Here is a 15,216-nt window from a genome sequence, read left to right on the forward strand (position 1 = left end):
TGTTGAAATCCTGAGCAAGCGAGGCTGACCTTGAACACTCACATACGCAGTCGCAATATTTGAGGCAATTATACAGGCCATATTGGAACAAAAATCTTCTTTATGCGCGGAAATATTTTCCCCCAGATGTATTCCATTTAAGCATTCCTTTATTGCTACAAAATCTGCGCTTTTATTTTCGTAGTAGAAGCACGCCGTCATAAATACTGAGGCTTGTTCAGTGGTGTTTTCATTGCGGAGACGGTTGATGATGAAATAGATCACTCTGTTTAATGAAGCGTTCAGAAAAATATCTTACCCATGTGCCACAGGGTTAGAAGCCATCACATGTGACAGGTAACTTTAGGCCACTATATCTGCGAAGATACGGTAGATTTGTGCAAATTGTTCTCGTTTAATCAGTATTGCGGGTAACATTTTTGCTTGGGCGACAACTTTAATGTTACATGTGAATAGGAGTTTTATAAAGTTGCTATTGTAGGTTATTGAGGCGATGACGCACTGAATAACATTTCTGACTATGGTGTAACGGCAGAAGTAACGTCCGTTACTTTTTTTCGGTAACGGTAACGGTAACGCGTTAACTTTTTTTATGGGTAACGCAGGGCGGTAATGCGTTCCTTTTTCATTAGCGTAACGAGTAACGTATTTAGTTACTTTTTTTCGGTAACGCATACAACAGTGCCTCTCTTGCGCTCGAGCAAATGGACCGTCCCGACAGCGACGACGATGCACGCCGCGACAGAAGACGACGATGCACGACGCACGCCGACACGCCGAGACCTTAAGGTTCTTCGCTCCTAAAAGGCTGAATTTCCCGCGACTTCGTTAGATAGACTTGAATTTAGAACAACAGCCTATTGTATAACGCGCTAACAACGTGTGCTGTGCAGTTCGACCGGGTGCAGCCACAAGTTCCTGGGAAATTCACTTTTCTCAGACGTATACGGGCTTCTAAACTTTTGGCGCCAACTGTACAGTTCAGGAGCGATGTGGGGCGGAGAGGGGGAGAATTATGAAAATTGTGATCATGCCCAAATCCGTTTCTCCTACATCCGCACTCGTGCTTTCCATTTTCAGCTCATGTGCGTACACCCAAGAGCAAACGTATACGGACCGCGGGAGCACGTGCCGAAATCGCCGTCTGCGCTTGGCGAGCTGTATGCTGTCTAGAGCATTGCTCTCGCGAATGCGTGGCCATTGGAATGCTGTCGACAGCGGTCGTCTCGCCACTATAGGGAACTCAAGCTGAAGTTTGGCGCTATATATGCTCCCGCGGCTGAGCTATGCGTTAGTGGGGGCAGACGCTGCCCGCGAAGGTGGTTTGTCGTCGAATTTTCCAGCGGCGGCGGCAAGGATACGTGCGCGCATGCGCTCCTCATTTCAGCCCAGAGCACTGCTAGTCAGGAATAGTTACATTGTGACGCATCACAGACGCAAACCGAGAGATCTGCGCGAGCGCGGAAGCGGGGGCGGCAGTTTTGTGGCCGTGGATGCCCCCAGTTGCGATAAGAGCAGTGGCGCCGCTCGACGTTGCTTTGGAAGCCTATAGACTGCGCAGACGGTAATTTCAGCGCGGGCTCCCGTCGTCTGTATGCTTTAGCTTTTTTGTTTACGGGTGTATATTGCACACACAATATATTATTTATCTCGTGTGTTTGCAGTGTAGCGCACGCGCACTCTCCTATCCGACTACGAGCACCGAGATGTCTAGTACTGCCAATCTGTGCGATCAAAATCTTTCTTATGCGGCATAATTCAGCGTAAGCTTGCCCATGTTAACTTGTATTCAATTTCAGCATTTAGCGCCCCGCGAAACACAAGAACGAAGGAAAATACGATGAAGAGTGGCCATGCCTTTATCGTATTTGATTTTGTGTTTCGGTTGTGTCGTGCGTGAAATGCCGAAATCAAATCTTTAAGTTCAGGAGATCAATAAGCGTTCGTCAACTAGCCGGTATTCCTCACAAGTACCTGCAAAGGTGGCTGTACCTATTCGACCGGCCACGCTACCGGTTATCTGTCGGGAGCCCTCCACTACAGCGTCTCTCATAATCATATTGTGGTTTTGGGACGTTAAACCCAAACAATTATTATTGTTGTTATACTTTAACGCCTTTTCTCGGAAGACTGATGCAGTTAAATTGAACTCATTTTGCAAACACACATTCTGACAATAGTCGACTGCTGTATTGAGTGGCCTGAAGCTTAGTAACACAGTGCTTCACGACCACGAGCTGCTACGCAAGTTTGCTTAAAGATACAGCTCACCAGGCGCTTGCACCGGAAGAGGAAATCATTGATGGGCAACATGAATCACCTAAACTGGCAGCTGATTTTTCAGATACGTCGAAGTTGGGGCTACTGATATCCTTAACAAGCTCTTTCTTAAGATTGAGATTCCTGGTAGTCTATTGAGTTTGTCGATGCTGTGAGGCGCCGCGTGGACAAACAATGTGAAACGCAGTCACGTCATGGCAAATGATGAATCAACGGTATGGTGGTGAACAAAAATTGGTTAGAACAGATGCTTGGGCGATTTGGTTCATACTTAGGAATGACGCTCAGATAAGCGCTTTATCTGTTCTTTTTTTCTGTGTGTTCTGCGTTTCAGTGCTCTTATCTTTCCTAAGCGACATAAAAACCCTCGCTTCAAGGGCACACCACATCAGACCCGAACATGCACGACTCGGGCACTTCGAACGCTAGTGTCACCCTGCCTTCGTCGTCTGAGTACTCGGCGACGGTCGACTACGTGGAGGCCAAGACGCAGATGGCGGAAGCACTGGGATTTACGTCGCCGATGTGGTCCATCGGCTCCGACAAGGACAGCAGCGCGGGAGACAGCGCACACCAGACGACTATGTGCCAGCAACAGCAGCAACAGCTGTCAAGGTGCGAAGAATTGAGCTCACGCAAGGGGAAGGTGACCCTCGACATGGACAGTGCACACCAGTGCAACAGCAAACAGGCCCGTAATCTGCAGACAGCGCCCCGACCGAGCGCTGAGCCTCCGCTGTCGCCCATCGACATGAGCGACCGAGAGAGGACCAAGCTCGAAGAAAAGAGGTCAAGAAACCGAATTGCGCAAGCCAATTGCCGCAAGCGACAGTTAGACCTTATCTCGCGGCTCCAGAAGGAAGTGAAAGCGCTCGAGAAGCAGAAAACCGGGCTCGAATCCGAAGTGAACGATCTACTCGAAAGGCTCAGTCAGGAGACGTTGACGCGCTTTCTGCTCGAGCGTCAGATATGGTTCTACCTCACGCGCCATTGGCACGCCTGCTGACTTTCTTCGGGGACCCTTCGCGAACAAGATGTGTGTTCGCACGCACGCTTGGACAGTTCATGAATCTACCCAACACCATCACCGCCACCATAACCGTCTCGAACCACCGCGGACTTGTGTGCCGTGTACCACGAGCGAGAAAGGATGTTTTGAGCATTGCTGCCCAATAAAACTCAATCTTGTAATGAAAAAAAAGTGGTGGTCGTTTCTCCCAGTTTTTTGTCCTTACCGCTGGCTCAGGCCCGTAGCCAGGGGGGCGGGGGGTCCCTAGGGGCCTGACCCGCCCCCACCCCCACCCCGACATTTTGGTGAAGTACGTGTTTTTACCAAAAATAAATAATAAAAATAGCTGTTTTTTTCAAAAAGTCAAGGTTTTCAACAAGTGCCCCCCCCCCCCCCCACTCCCACCTCGAAAAAAATTCCTGGCTACGGGCCTGCGTTGGCTGCTCCCTCTGCTTTTAGCCCCCTACAGTAATGCCCATTGGGCACTGTAGGTATCTGAATAAATAAACAGAGCACGCACGCGAGTCGCTTAGCTCGTTTTGTTTGCGGCTACATGTGTGTGAGTTCCGCGCTGCACGATCGAAGGTCGGATGTCACGGTGGCCCGGGACTTCTTCTTGTGCTACCCCACCATCTACGCACCGAGATTCTGCAACAACTCCACGACGTACCAACAGCCGGTCACATTGGTGACTGTCGCACATACGATCGTGTGCGACTCCACTTCTTCTGGCCTGGCATGTATCGTACTGCGGTCCGCTACGTCGCTGCTTGTGACCGCTTCTACATTCCCATGATTTGGGGACATTTGTACGTGGCGCCATCTCTAGACGGCAGCAACAGCGTCCTGCCATAACTGAATGGGCAATAGGCCAAAAAAATCATATCCCTTGAAAAAAGCTAGTTATCAAAAACGATTCTGTCTATCTATTTTCCATTTTCTGTCTTGTCATCTTTACGCGATATTGTTATTCTGTAAAATTTCTGTACTTTCAGTCAGCATTAAAGTTTACAGAATGCTGTTGTTATTTATTTTTTTCTTATTTCTTCTTATTATTTTTTGATCTTGCAATTACAGTACCTTTTTGTATTACGAAGTTGTTTATTCTGTACTAAACGTTTAAATGCAAATTTTACTGTGCCTCTCTGTATGCTATTTCTATTGCTTGATGTAATCCTAACTGCAACTCCTACAGTATTACTCGTGCATATTTAAGTATGATCTTACATGCCCATTTGTACTGTAAACGTCGTATGCTGCCAATGTAAGGGTCTTCAGGGACCAAGTCAAGCTGCCTAGAGCAGCTTTTAGCCCTGAAGACTATCCAGAATTTTCTGGTGAAATAAACTTTGACATTGACTCCGGGTTCTATACAGCAGAGACCTACTGGAACATTTTGGTAAAATTGCAGTATCGCACTACAAAGCGTGGGGCTTCCCAGGACAATTGATCACCGCCCATAATAAACACATTGGGCTCTATTGTAAAGTTTTAAACACTCTAAGAAGCCACGCGGTTTGTAATGCGACACTGTAATTTTAACAGAACGTTCAAATAAGTCTTTGCTGTACATAACCGGGAGTCGTTTTTGATAACTATCTTTTTTCGTCAGATATTACTTTTTTCGCCTATTTCCCATTTAGTTACGGCAGGCCACCGCTGTCACCGACGAGAGATAGCGCTACGCGCACATGTCCCCAAATCTTGGTCATGACGCCGAAAGCTCCCCTCTGTGCTGCTTTCCGGTCACCCCGCCGACATACCTACGGAGCCACTTTTTCATGTTGATCACCAGATCGTGTGAAAAGATAATCAGAACATTAAAGTCTGAACAGAACGGGGACAAGAAAAGAAAAAAAAACCCTGAAAAGTAACAAGAAATTTGCCGTCCTACCGCACGTACTGCATAAAATGTCTCCTGGATTGAAGAACGTAGCAGGCCGGTTTGGTGTCCAAGTAGTTTATTCAGTGCCTAATCAGCTGGGAGGAATTCGCGCACGTGTCAGCAAAAAGGCAAAAGAAAAGATTGAGAGAAATAAGGTAGGATACGGTGTGAATCACAGAAGCCTAGCCACTAGACAGTTTTAGCTAGATACGGAAATGCGGTACGCAAATACGCTACCACATGACGGTACCGCTCCTCCTTTCCAGGTCGTCGACTTTTTGCCCGTGAAGGCACCCCAACACCACAAAAGCTTTTTCAAAAATTACTGTGGGGTTGTCACGCCTTATTCTCGCCCGTCAGCCTACGCATTGTTAACGAGACACCCATCGTTTGGGTTACGCATTGTCACTGGAAAGGGGAGCGGCAAAAGCACAAACAGTGGGAAAGGAGGAAAGCTACCGTACTGCCTTACCGTATTTACGTACCGTATTTCCGTAACTTGCTAAAACTCTCTATTGACTCTGCCACAGGGGTAGTGTACAAGCTACCCTTGTCGTGTGACTCTGAATACGTAGGGCAGACCAGACGATGCGTGAATCTTGTATTAAAAGAACATGAAGCAAACACTCGCGCTGAGGGACTATCGCCTTTAGCTGCGCATTGCAAGGAGTGTGGGTGCGCTCCTCATTTTAGCAAAACTATCATAATCACCAGGAATCCTGAAAAGACAACTCGTGAGATAATTGAGGCAGCGTATCCATTTTGCGGGCCTTGAAATCACAGACATTACACTTGCTCAATTCCTCATTAACTCTTTAAACAGCTAAAAGTATATCAATAGCCTTATCCCCATATGTGTATCAACTAATGTGTTGCCGTGTTCTGTTTCTTTTTTGTTGTTTTTTGTTGTCACTGTTTTCTTTCTGCAATATTTGTACACGTCTCTACACATGGTAACCTATCTCTTGCTATTTCAAAAGTGTATACAACTTTTACTGTCTCCATTTAAAATTACTCCAATTTATGCATATGCTTGTATTTTGTGTAACTAGGGACAGTTACTGCTACCATTTTATTAGGTGTCCTGTCGCCACCGCTACACCTCTGCCTGATGTAACTGGAGGGTGAGAACTAGTCAAGCGGCTAGTCGGTTTTTTTTCATCCCCTCCATCAACACAATATTGGTGGAATAAAATTATTATTATTGCGATAGCAATTATATGGACAGTCTCGGCTGGATTTTTCCGTCGCCGTCGCCGCCGTCATGCACCGTATGTGTATAAGTATATATATATATATATATATATATATATATATATATATATATATATCAAAGTCCCAACGAAAAGTAATTCAGAAAAATGCTTCCGAAGCGCGGAATCGAACCAGCGACCTCTCGTTCCTCAGCGCGTGGCGCTAAGAGCTACGCCAGAAAGCGCAGATCCTTCAGGTAGCTAACGGCGAGCGTTATATACACACTTTTACCGCTGGCAGGACTCAGAGACGGCAGGCATTTATAAGCGTTTCTTCATTACCAGCGAGATGGCGCGAGGAGCGCGACGGGCGCATTTAAAAGTCGTCGGCGAGCTCGCTCGCTTCTTCTCATATTTGCGCAGGGAGAACCTTGCCCTTCCGCTGTCTGCTCGCGCGGTTTTTTCGTGGTGAGGGGAAGAGGAATGTTTCGAGCTTTCACCATGAAGTGCGCGCTCATGTTACGGAGCGTACGAAAGTCATTCGAGCTCAAGGGACGCCGCTAAACGAACAAACAGAAGATGAGCGCGAACTATCAAGTGTCACAGCTCGACACTTGAAGCACGCTAGTTTCCTTCGCTGCTTCGGCCGCCTTTGCAAGAGGAGCGCTGTTCAAACTGAGAGTATCCATTGGCGAGCCTCACTTCGTATAGCATTAGTTTCTTGCTATCGCATTCATTGCTTCGCCCTTGCGGCGAAACTGTGACTTTATTATTATTATTATTATTATTATTATTATTATTATTATTATTATTATTATTATTATTATTATTATTATTATTATTTGCACATACATATAACAGGAATTCGTGTATTAGCGTTCCATCTGTGGCCCTGCAGGAAAAAGTCACAGTTTCGCCGCAAGGGCTAAGCAATGAATGCGATAGCAAGAAAAGCGGCCCGTGATGGACGCGCTGCAACTACCGCGCGTCCATCACTACCCGGCAGCTACTAGACAGTTTTAGTTTCCCGTACGTAGGGACTTCACGTACGCAAACGTGAAAAATACACGTACAGCCGCGGCCACGTCTGTGTAGAGCGCGCGAGCAGACGGTTTTTGCTCTGCGGGGCGACACCTTGAGGCAGTTTCGGGCTCTGACATGGTCAGCCTGACTACTAGGCCGCGCATGCTCCTGACACACCACGTCAGCCCGAAACTGCCTCAATGTGTCGCCCTGCAGAGCAAAAACCGGCTGCTCGCACGCTCTACACAGATTTGGCCTCGGCTGTACGTTACGTGCACGACATCTGAAACGCTTTTAGCTACACGTACGCGACGCGCGGTGAGAGCTACCACGTAGCTCCATCTGCTGAGAATCATGAACACTGCGGTAGCTTGTTCGAGCGCCCGCGCGAGCAGACAGCGGAAGGGTAAGGTTCTCTCTGCGCAAATATTAGAAGAAGCGAGAGAGCTGGCCGACGCCTTTAATTGCGCCCGTCTGAGGGACTTTACGCCCGTCGCGCTCCTAGCGCCATCTCGCTGGCAATGAAGAAACGCTTATAAGCGCCTGCCGTCTCGGAGGACTGCAAACGGCAAAGGGTGTGTATATAACGCTCGCCGTTAGCTACCGGATTGATCTGCGCTTTGTGGAGTAGTGCTTAGCGCACCGCGGTGCTGTGGCTGGTTCGATTCCGCGCTTCGGTAGCGCTTTTATTTATTTATTTTTCTTTGAGATTTTGATGTACATATACATACTTATACATATACGCAGCATGACGGCGGCGACGGCGACGGCAAAAACCAGCCGAGACTGTCCATATAATTGCTATCGCAATAAAAAGAAATCTTGTATTTGAATAGGCATATTTGATATCTTTTGTTTCTTTCGTGTTTTTCATGCTGTGTGTGAGCACGTGTGTGTATAAAAGGTGTGCGTCAAAGTGAATGAAGATTAGTTGAAAGTCCGGCGCTTGTCTTCGTGCCTTCTTCATCGTCAATGTTGCGCTTCCTTTCGTCGCGCCGTTTCGTAATCATCAACCCTTACCAACTCGCCCAACTATCAGTGCCCTTCTGTGTTGGACTTGACCTGTTAGGCCCTTTTCCCACGTCCACCCCGGGCAAGAAGCGGGTTGCAGTCGCCACAGATTACGTCACAAGCTTTACCATCACTCGAGCACTGCCTACAGATTGCACCACCAACGTGGCTGACTTTTTCTTGTACGACGTCATTCTCCATCATGGCGCCCCTCGGCAGCTGCTTACCGAGGGAGGTACTTCCTGTCACGTGTCGTGGACGACATCCTCCGCACCTGCTCCACTGAGCACAATTATTATTATTATTATTATTATTATTATTATTATTATTATTATTATTATTATTATTATTATTATTATTATTATTATTATTATTTTGTTTGAATGCATGGAGAACACGAAGACACAGAGGAAATAGGGAGGGAACAGGCTGACAGCTGCCACCTAAAGGGGCACAACGCCTGCCTGCTCCTTCGGGAAAGGGAAAATAGAGGAAATGAAGATGAGGGGGGAAATAGGGAGGAAAGAAAATAGAAAAAAAGACAAATAACACAGGCTCAAACACAAATAAGTAGTCACGTGAAAAAAATGTCTAGAAACACGAGGCCAAATCGGTATTGTTTAAGAAAGTTAGTAGGGCTCGATAGGCCTGGCCACGCCGAGCAGCACAAGCTCCCGGGAACAGGCAATCATCAAGGTTCGTACACTTAAGACCAATACGCCCATATTCCTTGATGAGCAGTGCTCGGTACATAACGAATGCGGGACACTAAAAAATTATGTGTTTTAGTGTCTCACAGGAGCCACACGACGTACATGATGGACTACCTACACGTCCTTGACGGTATAATTGCTCACGAACTAATACAGAGCCAACTCTTATCTTATATAAGAGGGCTCTGTCACGACGAGGCAATCCACGACCACGAATACGAGGAGGGAACGATCCGCTTGCTACACTCTGGTCAGCGTGCTGCTTTAGAAGATGTCGGCGGATCAACAGGCGAGCGTTGTCAAACAGGCATGGAATTTGTTGGCTGTCACACTCTTTGTGGGCACAACTTGAAGCTAGATGATCGGCCTCTTCATTCCCAGCAATACCCACATGCGAAGGTATCCACTGGCAAATGAGGGACACTCAACGAGAAATAATATTTGTGGCAGATTGTGCAACACTGCATGTGATTAGACCGTCGGAGTCTTTTCTCAAGAGTCTGCTAAGGGCAGCGCTATAGTCTGTGCATTGGCGTAGGCAGTAAGTTTTTCCGGGGAGTGGGCACCTCTTTGATCTGACATTGGATCTGGGCAGATAAGGGAGGTCGAGTGTCATTTTGTGCTCTGTATCCCATGGGAAAAACATTTTTTTTTGGGGGGGGGGGAGGGGGCACGGGCCGGGTGTGCCCCCCGCCCCTGGCTACGCCACTGAGTCTGTGAGTACGACAACCTTTGATGCTCCTAATTCTTCTTGAACGTATTTCAGAGCAACATCAATCCCTGATAGTTCCGCAGTGGTTGATGAAGACGGATGCGGTATACGAAACACCCGTCTGATGTTAGTCGGAAGGGCAAAATAAAGCTGCACAGCCACTTTGGCCATCGCTGCATACAGATGCGTCTGTAAATACATGACGATAATCGTCAAATTTTTCAAATAGGTGCGACTGGGACCACTAAAATAGTGCCGAAATAGGCTGGTCGAACTTTTTATGTATTCGGGAATGGAAATATAAACGGGGAAGATGCACTGGTTGTGCTCTTTCGGGATTGTAAAGGAAGTGGAATCTTCTATACTGCCGGCAATCGTAGTAAACAATGCCGCCATTTTCCCCATGCGAGAGTCCGGGTGCTGAGTGAGGCGAATAATAAGTGATTTACCGTCTGTTGCTCGGTGCAAACGCTCGATATGGTGCAGCGCTCTCTGGTCTGCCTGCAGCCTCAGGGGCAACTGGTGCGCTTCAGTGAGTAGAGCAACAGATTGCGCCTCGCGAGGTAAACCAAGTATGATTCGGAGGGCAACACGGTGGTCCCGCTCCAATTGAGACATCAAAGTAGGCGGCACGTTCAAGACTGGCAAAGCGTACATCAAGCCAGAGAGCGCAGCTGAATGATACACCTGTAGGACTGTCGTCTGGTCGACGCCAGCGCCCCTAGGAGTCAGGGCGGCCACATACTTCTTACCACAACTTTTCATGCACAGATGAATGGATTGAGCGAGCTTCTGAACTGAACGCTTACTCAAATGCTCTCAGTGTAGGCCAGTGCTGGGCAGTATCGAAGATACATGTATCTTAGATACTATCTTAGATACTCTATGGGTATCTTGTATCTGTATCGCGATACGTCTCGAAAGACGAGTATCTGTATCTGTATTTCCGATACATTCGTTAATGTATCGTGTATCTTAAGATACAAGATACTTCTATCGCAGCACAACCGCGCGAAACAATAATCTCTGGCCAAGCTCCGCTTCTCAAGCTGGTACTGGTGTGACTAAGCCATATGAGTAAGTCTAAGGGCAGTGATGTTATTTTATTTTTACGCCGGAGTCATCCAGTCAGGGTAGAAGACGAGGAAGACAAGCACGCGGATCTCTATGCCCAGCCCACGTACCTTTTGTTTTCTCGACTTCTTTTATTTTCAGTTGCGGCAATGCCGCGACACAGCCACTGTCCTGCGCCGCGTACTTCACTACGTGCGGCGTCTATCGCACAAATTCTGATGTTGCTACAGTGTCGTTATTGAAGATTCTCTTGCGTCTTGCTGCGTAACGAAATGGGATGCGTGCAAGAATGGGGTTGCTTTGTGTCTTGTGGATTTTACATATCAGCGATTTGAAGGATCTCGTGGATGTAACTTTGACCTACATGCAATGAATTAACTTATATGCAAATAAGATTCTAACAACTTTAGCACCACTGGTACTGATGCTAGATCTAATAGAGCAAGCGTTTACCTAACAGAAAATATCTTGGCGTACCGTGTTTTTCACTTCCCACTACATTTATTCAAAGAATTTATTAAATCATAATATGATTATTAGCACAAGTGCCTTCTTAGCTGTCACTTTGCATCACATACATTACCTAGGTCTCTGCACTGTTTTTTTTTCGGTCTGGTCACTGCAGTATGTCTTTTGTAACGCGCTCCCAAAATAAGATTTCTGCTTTATTCTTCTAACCTATCTGCTTTCTTTCTACTACTGTTTACACATTTACACGTTGTCAAGGCGATTTGAAAACAAATATATTATTATGTAGGCGTGCCTTGAGTATACAGTGCAAAATATTCTGCTTACAGCTTAAGAAAATAGTGAAATTGAGTTTGCATCATAATAATGGAAATCATTAGGAGCCATCTCAAAGATGTCAGGAAGGGGATTCGAGGAACGTTGTTTTACTGAATGCTCCGTTTTACTCATAAGCTTCCCAACGAGCCGTTTCAGGAAATTTTCCATAGGCACTGAATTTTCTATTCTCTCAAGAGGTAAGTTGACGATACTTCATGCTCATAGCTATTAAAGGCGCCGTCTGTATTGTGTTTCTGTACTCGTTCAATGTGAATGTTTGATACACCACCTTTCTATTTTACTTATATTTGCTTTCCTGTTTTAGGCCTTCTTAAATATTTTTCGTATTACTAATCGCCACGTAATGGGAGGGAGCTATAAACGGCAATAGCGCGAATAGCGGCATGGTCCTGCGACGCTTTGTGCAACTATACAATAAGTCTGAGACATTTCTCTGTTGCACATGCTCTCTCGTTGAAGAAAAATTGTTAAAGATTGCACGTTAGTGAGTATATCAACAAAGAATCCCTTACGCCAGCAGCTAAGTAGAACATGTAAACTCATTGCAGTTTTACGTCATCTACGTACACACCAGGGGTCTCAAACTCAGCTTATAGCCGGCGGGCCGCAGTCGCAAAATTTAGCTCCAAGGGCCATGGCAGTTAAGTAGGTGGGGTCGGGGAGAGTTTGAACAAAATGACGTTTCCATTTGAAAGAAAGCCTTTCCCATATCTCATATATAGGTCATTTCTGAAGGGGATTTGGAGTCAGGATTCGAGAAACATCGACACCGATGTACACAACGAGTGAAATTTGGACGCGGATTGAAATATAGAGTTTTTTTCCACGGTTATGTTTCAGCACATGGGGACGACATGTTCCTCACGAAAGAAATGCTTGAGACCAGTCATGTCTGTGTAGCTCACGAACATATTTATTTAGAAAATAAAAACAAATGGGACGGAGACGGTCATGTGTACCGGCCGGGCTGCTAGCGAACGGGCTTAAACCCCGTATACACCATTCCTCCCCCCCCCCCCCCCAAAAAAAAAGTCGCTACCAGCGTTGTTGCTGCTGTACAGCTGTCCGAATATACGGTATTCTGCAAACTGTCTTTTACGGACAAGGTAAAAGTCCACACCGGTATTTGCACCGTCGTACGAAGGCTTCTTATAGACGTTATTGTGATTATATGGCAATCCGCTAGCTGGTCTGCAAGCTGAGCAGCGACTCCCATAAATTGCAAAAATGACAAGCAAGAACCGCTGTCAGCATACTGTATAAAGAGTTGTCCTGTGAAGAAGCTAAAACAGGCCCCAATAAGTTGTTTTGGAAAGAAACTAATGTACTTTAAGCAAGAAGGGCAAAACTTTTGAGATACTAACAGACATTTCATTCAAGTGAAACAAAATAGGTCACAGTTAAGAAATTTTCAAGCAGACATTTTCGTGTATAGGCGTTTGCTGCTACGTTATATGGATCTGTAATAACAAATCTGAGAATGTATCGAAGTATCTTAAGATACAATTGCCAAGTATCGTATCGGATACATTTATTGCGGCAGTATCTTGTATCTGTATCTCCAATACTTCTTGCCTGAGTATCTTGTATCGTATCGCGATACAATTTCAAAGTATCTTTGCCCAGCCCTGGTGTAGGCCTACGTTTCACCAGATCACCGTGACTCGGACAGCGCACTCTTATTTGACACCTTTGAGTATAACACTTCACGACATGACACCGATGGTTTTTCACCGTTGTATTGGCTATTCGACCGAAGTTCAGCGTTACCATTTGACACCCTCCTCCCTTCGGCTACACCCTTGTCAACTGCATGCGCCGGTGACGTCGCTGCTCGAGCCCATACAGCTCGTCAGTGTGGCCGTGACTGACTATCCTTGCCGAAAAAACACCAAGAAGATCGTTATGATAGTCAGCATCGACGTGTTCACTTCACACTGGTGTAGTGGAGCAGATGCACCAACGGGTATGCGCCTGCGGAAGAAGACGACAAAAGACCGGTGCCGTGAGGTCTCTGGGTGGTCCTATTTTGTCCATTGTATCTGATACAGCTTTTATTACTGATTCGAGATTTCGGAAGTATTCTCTAATTCAAGATGCCAAAAGTATGAAATTACCAGTTCCCGAATATGGTCATCTTTCATTCGGCTGGAATAATAAATGGTCTCCCACTCGAAGACTTATTTCACAAAATTTACCCGGATACTTACACTAGCAGCTCGTGTCCCCTTTGTGGGGAAATAGCTAACTTAGAGCATATGCTCTGGCGATGCCCCTCGTTACTGGGCAGTGAACAAGCCGACCCAGCCAAGTGGAGCTCCGCCATCAGAAGCCCCAACAAGGGGGATCAGCTTTGGGCCGTCCAGAGAGCCCACGATGCGGCGGTCAGGCTAAGCCTGCCCGTCCCAACGTGGGAGAAGCCCACTGGGCGCCAGTCGCGTCTCTCAGGACTATATTTAATAAAGTTCCACCATAAATCCACTCGAAGACTGGAAGTGGCTATTACGAAATTGCGATGCCGGATACCCCCACTTAATTTTTATTTATACCGGTCTGGTCTGGTGCCATCTCCTATGTGCTATTTTTGTCAGGAATCTGAAAACATTGATCATTTCTTGCTTACCTGCCGTCGATTCATTAGGCATAGAAAAAAGCAATTCGAAATATTATTCAGAAACTTAAGAATTAATCTGAATTCTCAAAATATTCTTTCCCTTGGGGCGTCTTCTCTTGGCTTCAGCAGCAGGAACGTCTGTTCGGTGAGACACGAAGAATTCCCTGTTAACTTATTCCTTAACAAAATTTGGTACTCCAGAATTCCTTTCATTCATTTGTTAATTGTTTCTCATATTGTGGTATTATTCTGCTCCTTATTCCATATCGACTAGTCATTCTTAAAATTTCGTTTATTCCTGCGGCAATTGATTTATTCCTCGTTGTTTAAAAAAATATTAAATTAACCGCCGGTTTCATGGCCGATCCCCCGTAGTGGGTAAGAGCCAATAAACGGGCACAAGCAAGCAAGCAAGACTGCGCGAGAGCCTGTGATATTTTGCGGGTCTTGTACTGCTTTACCGCGCGGTCATTCTTCATTACGGCCTCATCGCATCGGCAAGCCCCATCAATAAACCTCGTCACACCAGGATCTCTGGTACTTCTCTGGTCACCATGCCGCCAAGTCGGCTTATCAGGGAAGCTTCTCTCCCGTTACAACGGCCCCTATAAAGTACTACGCCTACTGCGCGACGTGAATTTTGAGATCACACCCCTGGACACAGCCTCTTCGACCACCTCACTTCAGCCGGACGTTGTGCACGTTTCCATACTGAAACCTGATTGCCCTGCTAGCTCCTCGCCGCCATACCAAGCGGCGTGATGGCGCTTCCGCCGCGGGAGAGTGATGTTACGGTGCGACATGGGCATGGACTAGTGCGGTGCTCTCCGAAGGTGAAGACGACGAGTGAACGTGAAGCGCTTGCGCGTGGATCTCCTCAGCCATCTTGTTTGGC

The 15,216-nt window shown here is 46.5% G+C and overlaps 1 protein-coding gene across 1 annotated transcript; it reads left to right on the forward strand.

Moving 5' to 3' along the window:
- Positions 1–2,680: 2,680 nt before the first annotated feature.
- LOC119405750 (transcription factor kayak-like) lies at positions 2,681–3,286 on the forward strand. The gene has a single exon (XM_037672585.1). The coding sequence runs from the start codon at positions 2,681–2,683 to the stop codon at positions 3,284–3,286; it is 606 nt and encodes a 201-aa protein (XP_037528513.1).
- Positions 3,287–15,216: the final 11,930 nt, after the last annotated feature.

The sequence above is a fragment of the Rhipicephalus sanguineus genome, chromosome 9, assembly GCF_013339695.2.
Source record: "Rhipicephalus sanguineus isolate Rsan-2018 chromosome 9, BIME_Rsan_1.4, whole genome shotgun sequence".
Classification (NCBI taxonomy): Eukaryota; Metazoa; Arthropoda; class Arachnida; order Ixodida; family Ixodidae; genus Rhipicephalus; species Rhipicephalus sanguineus.

What these genes read in the sequence shown, in the direction of transcription:
- LOC119405750 (XM_037672585.1), top strand. Translation starts at nt 2,681, where the DNA reads ATGCACGACTCGGGCACTTCGAACGCTAGTGTCACCCTGCCTTCGTCG.